At 34.5% G+C, this 19,242-nt stretch overlaps 2 protein-coding genes across 12 annotated transcripts in view; one reads left to right on the top strand and one right to left on the bottom strand.

Annotated features, from left to right (window-relative positions):
- Positions 1–13,222, bottom strand: part of LOC118270896 (E3 ubiquitin-protein ligase goliath) — a 122,870-nt gene extending 109,648 nt beyond the window's left edge. For 4 of the 9 annotated variants that reach the window (XM_050695832.1, XM_050695835.1, XM_050695833.1 and 1 more), the window contains exon 1: positions 12,904–13,222. The gene's annotated coding sequence lies outside the window, so the exon portion shown is untranslated. Of the gene's footprint in view, positions 1–12,899 lie in introns of all 9 variants that reach the window. The other 5 variants (XM_050695830.1, XM_050695836.1, XM_035586695.2 and 2 more) reach the window with 3 other exon arrangements.
- Positions 13,223–13,683: 461 nt separating this feature from the next.
- The window catches only part of LOC118270971 (protein mini spindles), a 32,315-nt gene continuing 26,756 nt past the window's right edge, over positions 13,684–19,242 (top strand). For 2 of the 3 annotated variants that reach the window (XM_050695910.1, XM_050695908.1), the window contains exons 1-2: positions 13,684–13,873; positions 15,225–15,459. In XM_050695910.1, coding sequence (XP_050551867.1) covers positions 15,258–15,459 — 202 coding nt within the window. In that variant the 5' untranslated portion in view covers positions 13,684–13,873; positions 15,225–15,257. Of the gene's footprint in view, positions 13,874–13,946; positions 14,080–15,224; positions 15,460–19,242 lie in introns of those variants that run through there. The other variant, XM_050695909.1, reaches the window with a different exon arrangement.

Here is a 19,242-nt window from a genome sequence, read left to right as displayed (position 1 = left end):
CCAACGTACGTCAATAAGGATTAAACACTAAAACACGGAAAACCTTGAACGAGGCGATAACAACTTTTTTTTTAAAGAAAAATGGTGGTTATGTACTTGAGATAGCTGTTGTATATAAACAATGAAACTATCGTTCATTATGTCCTTTCAATTAACTTATTCTTATCATTTATAGCTATTTTTACTTTTTTTGACACAAGTAAAACTATTTCTGACTTTAATCTACGATAAGGCTTTTCGGGCTTTATGTGTATAATTTACGGGAGTATGAGAATGACCTTAGTCAACCAACATGGTGTTTTAGTAAATAACTATGTCTCGAAATTACGTAAAAGTCACAAGTCCCCATGGCCAATGAGCCATGGCCGGTAACTGAGTAATGAGGCAATTGTCGACATAATTGTTTGTAAGACCAACCTTTTTTTACAATCCCCAAAGGGAGTAATAACCAAACAGCTGGATTGACGAAAGATTATAAACCTGTCAGTATTAAGAGATGACTTAAACTCCAATTTGTTCCACATGAGAGCAGAAAAAATGTAAATATTTATCACTACTACCAATACAGTTATTGTTTAAGAGTATAAAACAGTTAAAATACCTCATCAGAAATGGAACAACATCATGTGACTGTATCTACTTTAAATGCTGTCGGAATCCTATTAGGTACAAGGCTAGGCTACTGTTACTAACATCAAGAATGCTATGTCATTCACGTGTATTTAGAAGCCAACAGTATAGTATCGCACGCTTAGTTTAAAATACCAAAAATAGGTACATGACATTCATTCCTACATCAGGGTTGGTATCAAAAAGAAAGATGTTCCCATTGCAAATCTTGTTAACTAGCTCACAAAGGTAGATTTGCATGACAACGAAGTCAGGTGTGGGTCTGTGCATCAGAGAACCAAGAACGGTGAGAATATGAATGTCCACGACATTGTGGATGCCCCTAATGAGCGCAGGGCCACTAGGACAGTTCTCAAAAGCGATGCAACCGACATTAGGCTTGGAAATGCCTGGAATAATAACTATACACTACGTGTCCTGCTTACACTTCACCAAAACGAATGAAACAGGTATAATAAGACTGTTAATAGTCTTGGAATGAAGCGTGCGATTGTGTAATCCGCGCATTCTACTTGTCATGATCCTTTAATCTTTGCTAATACTAACCAGAATGCTTGCGATAGAGATACTGCAGATCTATTTGAAGCTGTGCTAGTTAACGAGTGGATTGTTGAAGCAATTTGAGTTAGTATTTAGTGGGGAATTTCCAATTGTGTGTTTGAGAGCATTTTACAGTCTTGTTGTGCGGTTTCTTTCAAGACAGACAGACTTAGGGCCTGTTTCACAATTGGATAGCTGCTATGTACCAGATAAATATGAATCCAGAACGTCATTTGTATGAAGTATCTGCCACATAAGTTTTTCAGGTAGTTTACCTGAATGTGGTGAAATAGACGCTTAGATTTATTCACATGGTTCGTTCTTTTGTATGAACTTTTACGTTGAATTACGGAATAATGTGAAATCTTCAGTTTTTATGTTTTTACTTCAGATAAAGTCCTTTCACCTTCACTCAGAAATCACTTTTCACCCTGAGCCTTTTCATTTGCCGAATATTAACAATCAATCGCTTCATTGCTTCTCATTTTGACCAATCAAGCAATCCATCTATTAATGTAAAACATTTCATTTTGTGTACCAATTTATTACAATACAAACTCATGTTAGTAACTGATACTGTAGTTATTATAACAGTAATAATATTCCCTAGACAACACAGTAACTTGAGACACTATATTATATTTCAACTATTGTTTGGCAGTTGAACTCGACGCGAGCTTGGCAGGGCGCTACCTGGCGCCTCTTAGCACCACGGTCAAATTACACTAGATGTAGACAACATACCTATTAATATAATGTTTGTTTAGTAGCTACTCATGATAATGAATTAATTGCTATTATTAGGATATTGTTATACGTTACAGGGATGAAAGTAGAAACAACAGATTCACAACATGAAACAGAGTCGGTTTCTCTGTCCCTATGTCCCTTTGTATGCTTAAATCTTTAAAACTACGCAACTGATTTTGATGCGGTTTTTTAATAGATAGAGTGATTCAAGAGGAAGGTTTATATGTATAAAAAGATTATTGCACCCATGCGAAGCTGGGGCGGGTCGCTAGTTAAAGATAAGTTTTTGGAATTCACAAAATTGCTACTCGTTTGTAATGAAATCTCTCATTCCTCAAAGGAGTAAACAAAATGAAGCTTGTTTTATGATAAAACATCTATCGGATTTCCAGAAACGTCTGTCGGCTAACAATCGTCTATAAACAACATTGCCCTTTGTATCGTTGTTTTCCCAAGTGAAGCCGCAACAGTTCAAAAGACCGAAATATATTTTCGAAAGCCATTTTGTTCAGTAACCTTGCATATAAAGGTTTAATGACCGTTGGACGTTTACAACTTTTAAACTGGCTAGCATTTTCATTAAAAGGTGAATGCCTTGTAGACACCCAACCTCATTATTTATGTCTTAAAATACAATAGTCACAATCTGGGTGGAAAATTGTATTGTCAGGTGCTATTGTAATAAAAACATCGCATCTTTTGTTTTCTCTCTCAACTGCAGTTTGGGTAGCATCGAAACTACATATGGACGACCAAATACCACAACTATAGTCAGTATCTTCTATATTACCTAATCGCTTCAATCTATTTATAATCAGTTTTCAGTTTCTCAGTATTCATAATCCAATCAAACTCTATTTCAAAATACGAGCTTGCGTAATCTTATAAATTCTAGATATCATAATAACAATTATCCAAATGAAAATCGTCTGCTATTTCAGTCGCAATTTCTCACTTTTCAATGATATACAAAGTATTCCACTCCAGTATTTCTTTAGATCCACGCTAAGTAGGCAATTTCCACTTAAAATTAACATTAGTACCAGAATAATCATCTTAAACTAATCATCACCTATAATTATCGCTATCAAATATGAATTCACTTCTAATTTCAGAAGTAGGGCTGTTCTTGAACCAATTTGGCCAGACTATGGACTGTGCCAAGTGTACCATCAAGGGACAAACATACATATAACATATAATAGGTAAAATGGGTTAATACCACCACACCCGTCCACTGCGCCCACGATCTCCCAGCGACATGTTGAAAAAATACCACATGCTGTGCTTCGTATGATGTCCCATCTGCTTATAATAAAATCATCCTAATTTTCTTTTTATAGAAGGCCCAGAAAGATCATAACTCAATACGTCCAACGGTTATTTTTTCTCTTTTCTTTAAGGAGAAAATATTGTATAGACTTTAGAAGGATAAACATGAACTGAAGATGGATGAACAGATTTAGCTTGTTACGGATAAAATAACTAACAATGATGGCCTGAAGATAAGTAAAAAATATTGTATAGCAACAAGTGATCTTTACAAAAGGATTCAAGCAGCTGCTCAGCTCCCATGGAATTATGTAATATAAATAAAACAAGTTGTTGAACCAAGGTACGATGTAAAGGGAAAGATAATTAGGGAAAAATAAGAACATGACAGTATAAAAGCTCTCTGATCTTTATTCTCAATATAATAATCCCTTATAAAACATCTTATAGGGCCTATTGAATCTACAACGTCAAAAATAAAAAGTGTTCATGAAAGCATTGAACCAAGAAATTATGCGTCTACTGACCAAATATCCTTTCATGTTGATTAAAACAGTAACAGCACGAAACAGTTGCATTGTGGAAGTTTAGAAGTATACGTAGTAATTAGCATTCCTAAAATTACATTAGCACGGAGTGTTAATTACATCGCACCAAACAAGCACCTACGTATGTGTGGGAATAAGTGATAAGCTCATTAAGGGTTCACGACTCACGTACGGAAGAATTTTATAGCAGAGCAGTGAGAGCTGGAATACAAATTTGATGTGTATCGCAAAACACATTAGGAACTTTTACATTACCATTACCACGAAGCAATGATAACGTAACACAACATTATTTAAGCACATTAACCGAAATGAAACGGATTTGTCGATCGTCACGGGTCATTTAGCTGTGCAAGACAGGTATCATAATATTTTGACGTAACTACAAATACGATCGGGAACGACGGAGATTGACGAAGCTGCACGAATGCAACAAACGATGCAAATTAAAATTTAGATTGAAACCTCTCTAGCGTGTCTGTTGGCAGAGGGTTGCCGTATGTCATGCCAAATGGTTCGTTTGGACTTTTGGCTTCGCATGGGTAACTAGTATTTGGCGACTTGCGCGTCGACCTTTTCTTTCATACAAATCTTGTCTTGAAAGAATTAGCCAATTTAATGCAGTCGTTTAGAAGTTACGTGCGTACAAACATTTCACTGATTCGTTATTAGTATTTTCACTAGCTGCTTTATATTTCGGAATATAAACACATTCTGAAATTACATTATTTATTTCTTTGAGCAGTATACGTGACACAAGTTCATCTGAAGATTCTGAAGCCTCGATTGGAGATGTGCCATGAATACGTAAGTCTCTCTCATTAGGGACTGTTTTGTTTTTCTTCTCTCAAGGTTGTGACATTTTGAAATTACTCTCACCTCTGCCATCATCAGTGGGAGTGCGAGCAATATGTCCAATGCAAAGAATGTCTGTGTATTTGTATTTCTGTTCAAAAATGTTATGGATTATGACGGATGATATGTCCAAAAAGACGTCATATCAATTGCTGTATCTCCGAAATATGTTGAAACAAAATTACTTTCGTATATTGTTTTTGGTGTATCTCTTTCAATTTGTTTGTAATATGTATTTTCTTCTGCAAGCAGACTTAAAAAGCAACAAGGTCATGGGTTTTTCAGTCTTACATATTTTACAGATCGATTTATTTTTACGAAAATCTGTTGTTTTATTCTGATTTTATTATTAAGATGGTTTTCTTTTTACCCTTCTGAACACATTTACAGAATTTTCCTTATAGAAATTAATAAAGATATCTTTAAAGTAATCTTTTATGAAAAGCTACTTTCCTTTGAAGGAGTTCAAGGTATTATAATGTTAATAAATGTAAAGAGCCTTAAATCGATTTGTATTCTATATGACCAATCGCGTTCAATATTTATTTCAGACAGCAGGCAACTATTCAGTATTCCATAAAAGTATGGTCACCGAGGTCATGGTGCTTCCGCGCCGCCATATTAGTTTATTTATAGTCTCATCGCGGGAAGTCAACTCAAAAACGATTTCTTAATCTTATGCCATGCGCGACCAAACGGAACTTCCGACACTTCCTATTGTTAAACGGTCATTTTAAATGGCTCATTCGATTTTCAAACAATGATTTGTTTTTTTTTCCTATTACGTGGCTTCAATAGAGCAATGACGGTTGAATATTAAACCTCTTTTTTTTAATGTCCCTTGGTATAATAGTTGAATAAATAATAATGGTAGACAAACATAATTCTCTATGCTGGATTTATGTAAATAAACTGAAGGAAATATATCGAGACTGTACATTAGCAATTGAAAACAAAAGGGGAACAAATAAAATATTCAAATCCAATGATCATTGCCTACGGGCGGCGCGTGGAACGCTCGCAGTTTTTATACATTTTTCTCTTAATGTTTTTATACTCTTTGAATACTCTCAACAGAAATTAAAAGTTGAAATTTTAATGAGACATTCGGCGAGTGAACAGCTGAATCACAGTGTGAATCATTTCCATTAAAAGGCCGGATGTGTACATTTATGAATTGTAAGTTCAATATAACTGAAAATAGGTCAGACAGTTACAATATGTGTATGTTTATATGTATTTCGTAAATAAAATCTGAGCACGCGCATTTTGATGTTTGCGGTATCGAAATTCGAATACAGAACATATTTCGGTCAACCGATTTAGATCATTGCGGTGTCGTTCAACCCGATCGGATACAGTGAATCCATTGACCTGTATAAGATAAAGCTTTAAACTGGGCTCGAGCCAGTTTATTGCGACATTATCGGATATTGACCAACTGCCGCAGCATCCATGCGGTTACCGACAATAAAACATCAGGAAATTGAACGGCCATTAAAGTAAGTAGCGTCACTCAGAGTTTTCCACGGAAACACAATTAAAATTATTTTCGGATAGTAATTAACGTGATGAGTGATGGCTAAAGGGGTTTAAGACATTTACATTACAATGGATGCTCAAGCGCATGTTTGTGTCGGTCGATATTTATCGTATGTCCTCAGTGCAGATTGCAAAACTTCCTTACATCGAACTGCAGATAAACATGAGATTTTTAAGATTTTAAGTGTGGGAGAGACATGCTTCGGCACTAATGGGCCTGCTCGACCAAAGAGATACCACTACCTCATAGAAAACCGACTGAAGTTACCAGAGGCCCAATTAACCCCCTTCCCAATCCCTGATTTCTCAACAACCCTTAAATTTCTAACCCCCAAAAGGCAACACACTTGTAACGCCTCTGGTGTTTCGAGTGTCCATGGGCGTCGGTGATTACTTACTATCAAGTGAGCCGTCTGCTCGTTTACCGAAAAAATAACCGGGCAACCATAATTGTATCATCATCATCTACTTTTAGTCAAAGCGGAAAGATATCAATAGACTTAAAAATCCTTCCCCGATATAAAACACAAAGGCCACCTCAATAGGAATACGAATTTGCTTATCGTAATGGGGATTTTATCAAAACCGCATTGTTAATAGGTTCCCAATTTTGTTATCCTCTTATCTCGTCTTTTACCAGAAAAGGAAGAAGGAAATTGTTCGAGAATTTACTCTTGGTAAGTAGGTACTCACTTTACTTCCGACTTTAAAGTAACCTTAAGAATATTTACGATCAACCTTTTATATGTTGACATACTAAGTAAATACATCGTGTTTATGTAAGTACATCGAAATGGAATATTCTCGAACAGATTTATAAAACTTGATTTATGACATTGTTAGTTAATTTTCATTTAAAAACACATAGCTTAGGGCAGTTAGCTACCACACTCAGAGATATTTAATGATTACTTAAACTACTCCTTAGTAACGATTTTATTTTCGGAAAACAATCGCTAAGCAATCCTTAAGTAACAATGAAATGACACTGGGTGCGGCGGTCAAGACACATTGCAACCTACTAATTTTTTTAGGCAAACAAAAATGTCTTGAATCCTTTTAATTTTATAATAGCAACTAAATAATTATTAATTAGTTAATAGCTAAATTAGTTAGTAACTAAAATACATTAGCCCACCAAGAAAGAGCTGTAAGTAACTAACTATAACCACAGATCACAATATAAAGCAGATACAAAAGTAAATAAGATAAATAATCCACAATAGCCACATAGCAACGTCAAAGGAGAAATTCTTTGAATTATATCGAAGCAAGTGACTACCATTCTTCAATTGAAGTAGATCATTGTAATAGAGTGGCTTGTCACCACTCAATGAGCTATTTCTCTCTTTAAATCATGACCTGACTAAGATAATTGTTGACATGACATCACGTTGTTTTCTTTATTGAAGGGAAGGATAGAGATTTAAAGCAACTAGTTTGCATTCGTCGTCATGATCAGCTTATAGAGGTGTAATGATGAGCAGATAAACATAAGCTTCTCCCAAAATGTTTATCTCCAGTCCACTTTAGGGCTATTTTGATGTTATAAGCTGTTTTTAAACTTAAATGGTCACTAGTCATATCATTAGAACTTAAAACGGGACATTTACTATGTTTATTTGTTTTGGTAAATATCCCGTTTTTAAATTCTAATAATAGTATTATGATGTTGTCTTCTTGAGTCTCATGTAAGCGTGTTGCGAGTATCATCATCCTCATCATCAGCCCGACCACAACTGGATCAAGGCCTATTAAATGTATCCTCACTCTCGTTAACGAATCATGCACCGGGTCCGATCCGGATCTTGTGCCCTCTGAACTGAACTTTATAAGTCAACTGGCATACTCATGTTACTTTGGATAAATTAATCAGAATGACAAAGAAACAATGATGAGTGCCTTAAAATGTTTCAAGGAACTGATTAATAAAAGTAAGTACTCTTGTTAAACACTAAAGGATGCTATTTAAGCCTTTATTGTCGTAAATAAAAACCTACAAGTTATTTTTATCCCAAGTAGATTTAATTTTCTCGACAAGACATTTTAGGGACTTCTAAAATTGGAGCCTTCCAGAAAAAGAGAATACGAAAATAAATCTTTGGAACCCAATTATTGTATGGATGGGCGTGAAGAGTGATGATTTGCACGACGACATGCATTACCTACATCACATTAATCAAATCAGAGCAGAAGGAATCCCCAGCAATGCTCACATGTCACACCGTGCCGATATAAATCTCATTACAATATCAGAGCTTTTCTTAGTAACCTTATAGGGGTGTTCTTTTAGAGAGCAAGAGTTCATTTAGATTTTGTTTTCAAACCTGAGACATCTAAAAGTATTATAAGCCAGTCTAAAGTAATATTATTTACTGTACATGCTATATTTAGGGTTTAACTTGAGAATTATGTTAGGTACAGCTACATAATTATGTAGGTATGCAAGCCAAGACAAATCTTATCGATCCAACGAAGCAGTAACGAAACAATGTAGTTAGAAACAACGGATGCATTAATTATTCTATTAATATTTAACGACGAAACGCATTGTCCTCAAGTCTGCATCCTTAGATAATAAAGAGTCCAGCGATCCGCGCGTGCGCATGATTCACAAATATGGCGGCTGCAACATGGCCGCTCGGCAGCGAGGATTGCGTTGGGATTGCATTATCCATATTCGATAGTGAGGTGTGCCGTATACGTGATCGGCAACATGTTTTTAATCACGATACCTTGATTGCTAATGTCTCTACATCTTAGGAAAGTCTAGAATATCAACGAATACTTAGAACTGCGCTGTAAAAGATTCAAGTGGTGTTGAAAACAACGACTTACGATGAACTTATCAAATATAATATTTGTGTGTATGTTCATGTCTGGTTGACACTAAGCCTAGGCTTAAATCATTGGACGGTCACCGTAATCCAATTTCACAGAACACGTGGTAAACAATGCTACGAGTATAATCTGCCTGGCAACCAGGCTTGTCGCGTGAGCTCACTACGACTTGACTTTCATAGAGATTCCAGTCAGTTTTGCAAATGTATTGATTTTTGCATTTAGCCATTTCTTTGTGTGTATGATCCGCGCAAAATATAATTATATTTATGAGCGCAATGAACTTTAAAAACCCAATTAAAACGACACACTTAGCTAGAAAGATAGCACTTTCCAATAAATTATCCTTGACTTGAATAAACACCCGCATCTGCGTCTGCGTGTGGCCGGATCGTAATTTTTATCCAATAAATATTCTCAATCGGACCTTAATCGAATGGTAGGTCGGTAACCGCACTCATTGGAAATAATAATATGGACGCTATTAATAATAGTAAGCGAAACGTCCATTATAAATACGTAGCGCATTTTTTACTGCTCATTTTATTTTTACTTTTTGAATGTCGCATTCTAAAGGTCGACCTGATCATTGAAGTAAATGAATACGATTTGTTTTCTTATTACAGCATAATACATACTGTTACTCGAATAGTTAAAACGTACCGTATGAATGAGTCACTATGCCTTGAAAGTAGTATGCAGTTTTAGCCGACATTGGCAGCAGTAAAGGCCACCTTTTGTAGTTTCACTTGAAAAGGCTGTAATGGAGGCATAATTGCCTTTCAGTAGCCGCCGCACCGTAGACACCTCATTTCTATCGATTACTTCCGCAACATGGAGTCGTTCAAGTTTTTTGAAGACGAGTAAAATCTTCAGGGTGACAAAAAAAGTAGAATTTCCTTTCCTGATTTCGTTTGGTTTTAAAGATTCACAACGAAACAAAGAGTCTGTTGAAAACAAAGAATGTAACAATTTTCCGCACAATAGAAGAAATTCTCGTTCTGCTCATTCTTTCAGATATAATGGCGACATTTACAATACTGAGAAACTGGTTCACGCGTCCTGTCCTCCATCGCTGGTCGTAATATTGTTATAGTAAACAAGTATCGGAACTAACGCAATTTGACAGAGCTTACCATCCGGGAGCAGCCATCGACACTCGTAATTAACGACCTTACACTAACCGAACTTCAATTATCGTGGCCAGTGGCAAAAAGTTGATTGAATAGGCTAGAGAAAAAGTTTACGGAAGAGCCGTGAGATTCCTGGTTGGTGATGAACAGGTGTACGACTACTCACTACATTTAGAGTAATCACTAGAAAGAATTGAGGATCTCGATCTATCTCACTAGTATTTTTTAAGTCAATAGAAAACTGTTGAAGGCAAATCCTCCGTTGACGTCGGTCATCGATGACCACCACGGCGTGTGCTTGCATTGCAAAAGGCAATTGAATTGGCTGACAACGATTATTGTAACACTTGTATTTATGACCATAAATAATTCACCATGCCATCGGCAATCGAGTGTCTCACGGTCCATTAACTGAATAATATACAACCGTTTTTGTATTTAACTAGGTAACTAGCTGTAACTTAACGACACAATAACGTTAGTCATATTTTATAACGTACCTACGAGTAGATAGGTAACTGTTGATTGTGTAATAGTTAGTGTAATACTTTGTTAAATAAATAAATAGAGTAACGATGCAGTTTCTTGCTCGATCTTTTCCACTTCGGAACGCGCACTTAGCTTCACTGACAGACATACTGACGGACAATACGGGTTAATTGAAATAAATGCTTTAACTTTGAGTGCGTTTAACTGTTACTTGCGAATATACACCTACACTTCTTTTTTTTTCTTTCCAAAGGGTTTAACTAACGAAGTAGATGCTTGAATATTCCTTTGTAGTTTAAAAACCGTGTTAAAAATGCAGTCTGTGGTTAGTCATTTTGCTTTGAAACAAAGGATGGATGAGTCAGTTAACTTACCTATAGAAAGTTTATCAATATGGATAATTTCGATTTATGATTTCGGTTACGACATTTTTATCATAAATGCGATAATCTGGGCGACAATTTTGAAATTCTTTCGTCGATGTTAGCAAGATAGCGAATTGGTGTTCTAGGTTTTGTGTTATATTGAACAATTTTAAATGTCCCGCCTTGTTTTCGCTATCTTTGATTAACTATTATCACTTTTTAACTGTCAAAAATGTACACTAATGATTATCCAATCATATCTTAAATCTATAAGGTCTCCAAATATAGTAATTGGGTTATTTTATCAGTTATTAACCTAGTTATTTGTATCTCACTTGGTAAGCGGTATTATTCACCCACTTACAATAAATTTGGTATTCCGAAACAATATTTGAATAAGAAATTGTAAAGATATTTGATGAATTTACTTAATTTATACCGAAGGAATACATTCTGAGACTTTATGAATCTAATTTTCTTTCATATTTTTTGTATTAAAAGGAGGTTTTATCACTTCTTAGCCAAGTGGCGTAAAAGTAGTTTGGTGACGATATATTTACGAGAATAAAGTGTGCCAGCATTTAAAATAAGTGAATAATATTATGTATACTTCGATTAATTTATAAAACTACAAAATTAAATGCGTCTTAGTGATAGGGTTACTGTTTGGAACATTTTTTGATTGCAAAGCCTTCAACCTAGTTTATTTTTGAGAAAGATTTTGTGTGTATGATGGGTTTTTTTTGTACTGTTTGTACCTAAGACCTAAATAGGTACATAGATCATAGATATAAAAGTGCAAACAACTTTTCTGTTTGTGTTTGTCGCCGATTTAACTACTCGTACCTACGTTCGTCACTTTCCGATCAAGGGACAAACAGCGTTTTCAGATTCTATAAAACTAGGTAGGTATGTAATTTATAATTTTAAATTTGATACTATACAAATAGACGATTTTTTTATCGCACAGCGTCGGGCTTCGGGAGAGTTCTATGATGGACTTTTCAATGTCCTGATAAGAAATAGAAATAGTAAGAAACTAAGTAGTTATGTACCTAATGTAGTAAGTGGTTAGGTGCCTACATAGTACAAACACTTGTTTTTATCAGTCTTAGAAGAATTAATAGGTATTAACATTATCGAAATGATGCAGTTGACAAGTGACCAATGATGAAAGTTTGTAGATACTGGGTAGGTATTAACTGGAATTTAAGTAAACTTGTACCTTCAATTAATAGTAATTTAATTATTTTATCTAATACTAACTTAGTAATGGAAATAGGGTGAATTATCATTCGAAACTTCAGTAAAAGATACAATGGTATCTAACTACTTAGTATCCGGTAGCTAGGTACCTCCTGGCACCTTTCTCGTAACGAGAAACTGAATGAATGCACCATGTTCTAGTCGGTGCACAGTTAATAGCGCATAGATTACGATAGCTTATCAAAACAGGACGCCGGTAAAATAATATTCTCACCATACAAAGTAGGTAGGTTGCATTATGTGGCATAGTGTGTAAAGAGTTGCGTTAAGACCTTTTCGTGATCCCGGATACTTGATATGACCTCAAATCAAATTCAATTTGGAATTATTTATAGTCTATCTCTATACGGCAAGTTTATTTTATTCGATTTTTAAAAGTAACCAATAAACAAAACTGATAGTAACGAAATACTGTAGTTGCTAAGTAAAATAAACGGTTTTTTTAATTAAAATGGGAACTCATTAGTGCAGGTACGTGTAGCAAGCACTCGAATGTTATTACTTACACATAACTAACACAGGTACCTCAATGTTTACTAATTTTCACGTCGACGTTTCAAAAACAAAGAACGCGCCGCGAAAGTCTTGAGACAAGCGTTGTAACCTATCACATGTCTTAGCCAGCATTGAAAATGATTTACCCAAATGTTCAGAAAAGCATAACATACTCACAATATGAAGCATACTATGCACAGACAGCTGTTGAATTCCCTTCTCTCCGATATCGCCCCAACGCCGAACGAAAACACAGCACTGTTGTTTATTTAGTCTATTTAAAACAAGCTTCAACGCTCCATATAATTACTCCATCATCATTATCAATATTTCAACGCACAAATAGCTATAATGAAATCAAAACAATTACATATACGGTATTATTTATTTTCGTCGACTGTTAGAACTGCGAACGCACAGTTGTCACGATAACGATGCGACACACGTCTCGCTCGCTGATGTTCTCAGAACGAACTATTTTGTTTTGCTAAAAAATTCTCGGATTTCTTGATGTTCCGAAGAGTGAACATAATCAACAAAAGAACGAATGATTATTATAGAGACCGATTGGAATACATAGACGTTCATCAGTGTTGCCATATGCCAATAAAATGTTTACCATTTTATTTTCGTAAAACATAAAAATACTTTTTATTGATTAAAATAAAAATCAATAAAATAATTCTCTCAGAACACTTGAGGAAATAAAGTAATTAACGCTACTATAACATAAAAACTGGACTCTGTAATTACGATTAGCAATAATGTTTCCTTGGTAAACATGTGTGAGATTTAACTATAGATATTTCTCAAAGTTTTGTTCTTAAAATTAGGATCAATTTAATTTATGATAATGTTTGAGGCAGAAAGTAAAACGATTTTCAAATATTTCTACGCATTTTAAATGTGGTCATGATTTTGACAGTTAAGGTTTCAAAACGATTTTTAATTGATGGCAACATTAATCTTCCGTCCATTTTCATTTCGCAAACTTAAAAAAACGACGACGAAAAAGAAAAAGGCATTTCTTTTTGTCGTTTAAAATATTGCTTGTTGCTGGATAATGTGAGCTAACTATCATTTATGTTGTTTAGTTTTAATAAACATAGTTTAATCAAGAGGAACTGTTGAAAATACCTTGGTAACGGTAAGTTTCCTGACATTTGATTGGATTTGTTTGTAAAGTGAGAAAGTGACCGTTTGTCGGGCGTTCTCAGTCGGCTGAGATGCGATCCAATTTCACATCTCGATGTAAAACGGGCACAGCTATAAATGAACCGGCTCGTAATTAACTATTTGTTCCGCAAAATTGGCCAGGTAGCCATGATAATATTGGAAAGCAGGTGTCGTTAGGTCGGTTGAATCACCGTTTCTTACGTCCTAACGTATTTTGTGACTTGTTTAATTGGTCGTAGTTGTTCAAATTGTACACCTACACACTAAGAAAGTATAACAATGAGTCCACGTTAGTTGTGTGTAGCTGCACATTGCATGTATGAGTCAGTTAATATTCATTGATATTGTAATTCTGCAGTAGGTGTGTTGCATGGACATTGTTTACCATACTATTGTTCTGAGAATATTGATAACTCTGATTGGTGTCTGAAGTTTTGCATACAATCTCTATGCAACCCTTATTTAGTAAGAAACATTCATGACCTTGTTAGGGAAACTGCAATCTTGTGTTAAAAGGTCAAATGCATTTTGTAAATTATTCACATTGTAATTGTATTCAGGGCTAACTTGAATCCTTTAAAGGAAACATGTTTACAACGGTCTCATACCCACATAAGGTGTTTGTTATTTTTACCCTCATTATACCATAAAATGCACATAGTAATTGGTTACCATTTAGGTGTACGACATGGTTCTTATCATGACTTGTTGTTAAGTGTAATTTTAATCTAATCTCACTAAATCTTGGTATTGAAATGAGTAAATGAGAATTCCAGCAAAAAATAATCTTATGTATTTGTTTATATTGTAATGTGCAATGTAAACAAGAATCTTATTAATTAGAATCAAAAGATTCTAATTCTAATTATTCTAATTAAAAAAAAAACTAATATTTTAATTTTCTAATTAGCATTAATAAATACAGTCTTTTGTATGAGACAAGAATGCATTTGGTGCAAGTGAGCATTAGTTAAAGTATTGCCAAAATCGTTTTTTATGTATAATAACAATATACCTATAATAACTTTTCATTTAACAAGCAGAAGAAGTCCTGACTCTCCTAATTCGATGCTTAGGAAAGCGAACTTGAATATACTTATTGCTCTAAATATCTAACCTCTATGCTAGTATAAAGACAATCACATAAATTAATATAAATATTATTTTAAACAGATGCAGCTGCAAAACCATAATAATATATGTTTTAACTTAAATCATAATCATGTGCCATTTCAATCAATTATTCCCATAAGTTCTGCCATCTTACATCTTTCTGGAAACCACTAACAGCGTTTATTTACATATAACCTTTTTGTCAACAGTTTTGAAATCAAAATTTGACTTGACATCACAAAATGGAGGATGAAAATGAATATAAGAAATTGCCGACAGACGAGAAATGTGTTCACAAGTTATGGAAGGCCAGGGTTGCAGGTTATGAAGAGGCCATCAAACTGTTCAACCAGATTGATGATGAGAAGTCTCCGGAATGGAATAAATACTTAGGACTGATCAAGAAGTTTGTTACCGACAGCAATGCCGTGGCTCAGGAGAAAGGTATGTGAGAATTTACTTCGAATTTTGTTCCTTTTTGAGTAATTTGCATTCTTGGGTGATTCATATTGTCAGGAATATCAAGTGATTTCATTTACATCATTCAAATATTTATTTAAATGTTAATCTTTTCTCACAACAAAGTGTTTCTTATCTCCTATCACTTAAAATTGTAATGAGATGACATAGAAAGTGATGAATTTAAAAATATCTTATGTAGTTGATAAGTTTTATAAATATGTGTCATGTTTTCATTGAATCAATATCAACAAATATTTAAATTAACTGTCATAAATATTTCTCTAAAACATGAATTTGCATATTATATTATGCACTTAATTACTAATTGATAATAACATCTGTTTTTGTTATTAGGTAAACCAATATTGAGTTATCTCACTATTATATGATCATTAGAATTTGACATGGGATCAAATCAAATCATTTATTTGCATATTAATTTGCATTTTTCACCACCGTTGCAAGCCTCAAGTTCTAATAATAGTGTTAGTGACATGTCAGTTTAAAGACTTATATTAAAAAACTAAACAACTGGTCCCGTTTCTCTTTCCTAGGTAAAGATTCTCAAGGATTTTCCAGTTTAGGATAAAAAATAATCAGTTCAACAAGAAAATACCCAAATAGTATAAATTTAACTAACAGGATTCTGTTTCTATGTCCACTATAAACTAAATTAGTTTGACAGGTATATTTATATCAAAACTTGTTTATATTTAGTTGTAGAATACAATTTATATTCCTATAAATTTTATTGTGAAGACAAATAGGTATGTTAATGTAATTTTGTTAAACCTGTTTTAAATTATTAATTATATTGAATATGTAGCTGGCCTGGCAAACTTTGTTCCGCCTCAAACATCTTTTTCTCACCTTTTAAACCTTCCTTGGACTTCCACAAACAATTGAAGACCAAAATTAGCCAAATTGGTTTAGCGAGACTAACAAACAGCAAATTTTTATATACATATAGAGATATTCTAGAATTAGGTTTGGTTATGTAATAATCTGTCACAGTATCAAAGCTATTTTTACAATAACTGTAACCTAATAACCTGTACAGTTGATATGCAAAAAACCTAGAGACACACAATTAATATGTCTGTAACACATTTGTTACATTAATAGAAAAGGATCTCACTGTATTTGAAATTTTACCAATTAGAATCTATTTGGATTATAAATATACCTAAACTTTTTTTGTATTTATAGAATATCATTTATTATTATTTATATCAAACTAAATGCCATTTTACATAACAATAACGCAATTTAAAATTTCATAAGAAATATCCATGTGTTGATATTAAAAAGATTTTTCAACTTACATAAAAATTAAGAAATAAGAAATATATTAATTATTTCTGGCGTAATCTGGGAGTTGTTTTTAACTTTTATTGAGGATAGTATGAAACATTCGACAGAACTCCTAATAAGACATCCATCGTTCTTTTTAAGATGTCATAGAAATCATAATCATAACAGCATCAAGTAAAACAAGTAGTTTGCATAATTCCTTAGTAATTGCTCAGTTAAACTCAATTGAGGGTGTCTGGCTTAAAGAGTTATTGCTTCCTGTAGCGGTTACTGTCGCTAGAATAGTATTGTAGCCTATTACAATACGGCTTCCTTGAATTATTTCTGCCAAGACGTCACACACACAAGCCGTTTATATTTCGTTCCTGATATTTCATTTTTGCGTTTGGTTACGGTAGAGTTAAATGCATTTTTATTACCACGATTTTAAGGCCCCACGATGGGACTATTTCAGGATTATATGACAGAGATCAGACTGCATCGTTCTCTGTAAACTGGGACTAAGCATAGAGATTGACAAACCCTCTTAAGAAGAGACCCCTTTTAATCGACTATGCAGTGGTCTGCACTTATCACAATATCTCGTTAACTTCATCAATAATGATACAAAACATTTGTACGGTCCGGTCGTCGAACCCGTGACATAAGAGTGCATTAACAGATCGCTTAGCCACGGTCCCAACCAACCGTGCAGTCTGAACTCCTAATGAGATTCTCATTGAAACTTGTAAATTAAGATATATTCATAAGTGCAAGAAATACAGTTGTAGTTACGAAAAACAATATAACTTTAAATGGATCGTACTAGAATATTCTCTGAGATCGTTTTGTGTATTAAATGTAGCATCTTTTATTAGTACCGTTTAAAATCGTTAACTCGTAGTGTGTGGCGAGACCGATTCCACAACAGAATGGTCTCAATTCGCAACTCTTCATTACTGAGTACAAAAGCCGCATAGGGGACCCGGTTTTTCTTTGAATGGACTATTTTTATACAGGGTTATCGTAACGAAAGCAATTATAATAATGAAATTCTTTCCTTCTGAATGTAGAAGAGATAGTTTAGTCAATTATTATTATAAGTCCTATTCTTGAGGCCATTTCGAGCGCTAATAAATCAGAAACTAGAGACGTTTGGCCTTTGTATCCTTAGCGATGCGATGTATGAAAGATTCTCTACTATATTTGTAGTTATTTTATGAAAGCCAATGTCCCCATGTCATTGACTCATCGTCTAGTTAGTCTATGGCTAGGACTATCATGGTCTCAAATTACTTGAAGGCCAATTTCCCAGTTTATTCCGCCCTTATTTCGGCTAAAATAGGTATTAGAATGAGATAGTTTCGATATGTGATAAAAACTGGAATAGCACAAACTGCTTTTAAACTGCAGGCTGCAAGTGTGACTGCAAAGGGTCTCTGGGTCGATTTCTGGGTCGGGCAAAGTATGGGCTTATCTAGATTTTTCAAAAAAATCAATGAGTCTGGAAATGTGCCCGGTATAGCCTCACCCGTTTTACATAGGACTTATAATATAAACTGTGAAGGTGTACATTGTACAATGGCATAGGGGATAAAAGACGGCTTTTAACCCCTTGTCTGTCGGTATATAGGACACAATAGAAAACACATTGTGTCTCGCGTAGATCTGTGTTCCGACAGACAACGGGTTAAATAACCTAAGTTACCAAAAATCTTATTAGGAATGGTGACTAATAAATCTTTAATGATGTCACATCTTTAATGTTAACTCTATTCGTAGTCTTGCAGACCTAGTTTAAGATAACAATCGGAATGCCTGACTTACTCATCTTTCGATTATACTGTCTCAGAATGAAACTTTCTAATAATCGATTTACGTCCATTAAGTATTACATTTCACGCAAGTCACTCCGAGAATTTTATAGACATAACAATCTTGTATATGAATCGACTTTCTAGTTAGCCATAAAAGGTCATTACCATTGTCATTCGGTGTCTCCTGTCTAGCATTCGTGTGACTCATTTTAAATTCGCTATTTGTTTATAATCCAATTCGAAATGTCTCTGTTTTGCCACGATTTGAGTAATTATTGCAAGGTTTCCTTCAGCACGTGTTTAATCACATGCGAAGTTCAGTGTTTTGTATGGTATCGTCACGTGACACGTCCAAACGCGTGGGAAATAAGTAAATAATAGAGATGAGTGAAGTTTATACTTGATCTAGTTATAAAAAGTCGTGTTGTCCATACATGAACGTGACCCCAATAGTCAGTGCTCGAAAAGCAGGACTAGAAACGGGGTGGTTTTTAGTCAGTAAGAGTCTGACACTCCCTCTCGCGGCAAGAGGGAGTGCCAGACTCTTCTCTTCTTGGGCGAGACGAGTCTCGCCTCGCCCAAGGCGGGAGAAGTCATTGAATGATTTCCCCCCACACTGTTGAAGAAAGATGTTCAAATGTTTTGTTCATGTTGT

This window comes from Spodoptera frugiperda, chromosome 9, assembly GCF_023101765.2.
Source record: "Spodoptera frugiperda isolate SF20-4 chromosome 9, AGI-APGP_CSIRO_Sfru_2.0, whole genome shotgun sequence".
Lineage (NCBI taxonomy): Eukaryota > Metazoa > Arthropoda > Insecta > Lepidoptera > Noctuidae > Spodoptera > Spodoptera frugiperda.
This window is presented reverse-complemented; position numbering and strand designations above follow the sequence as displayed.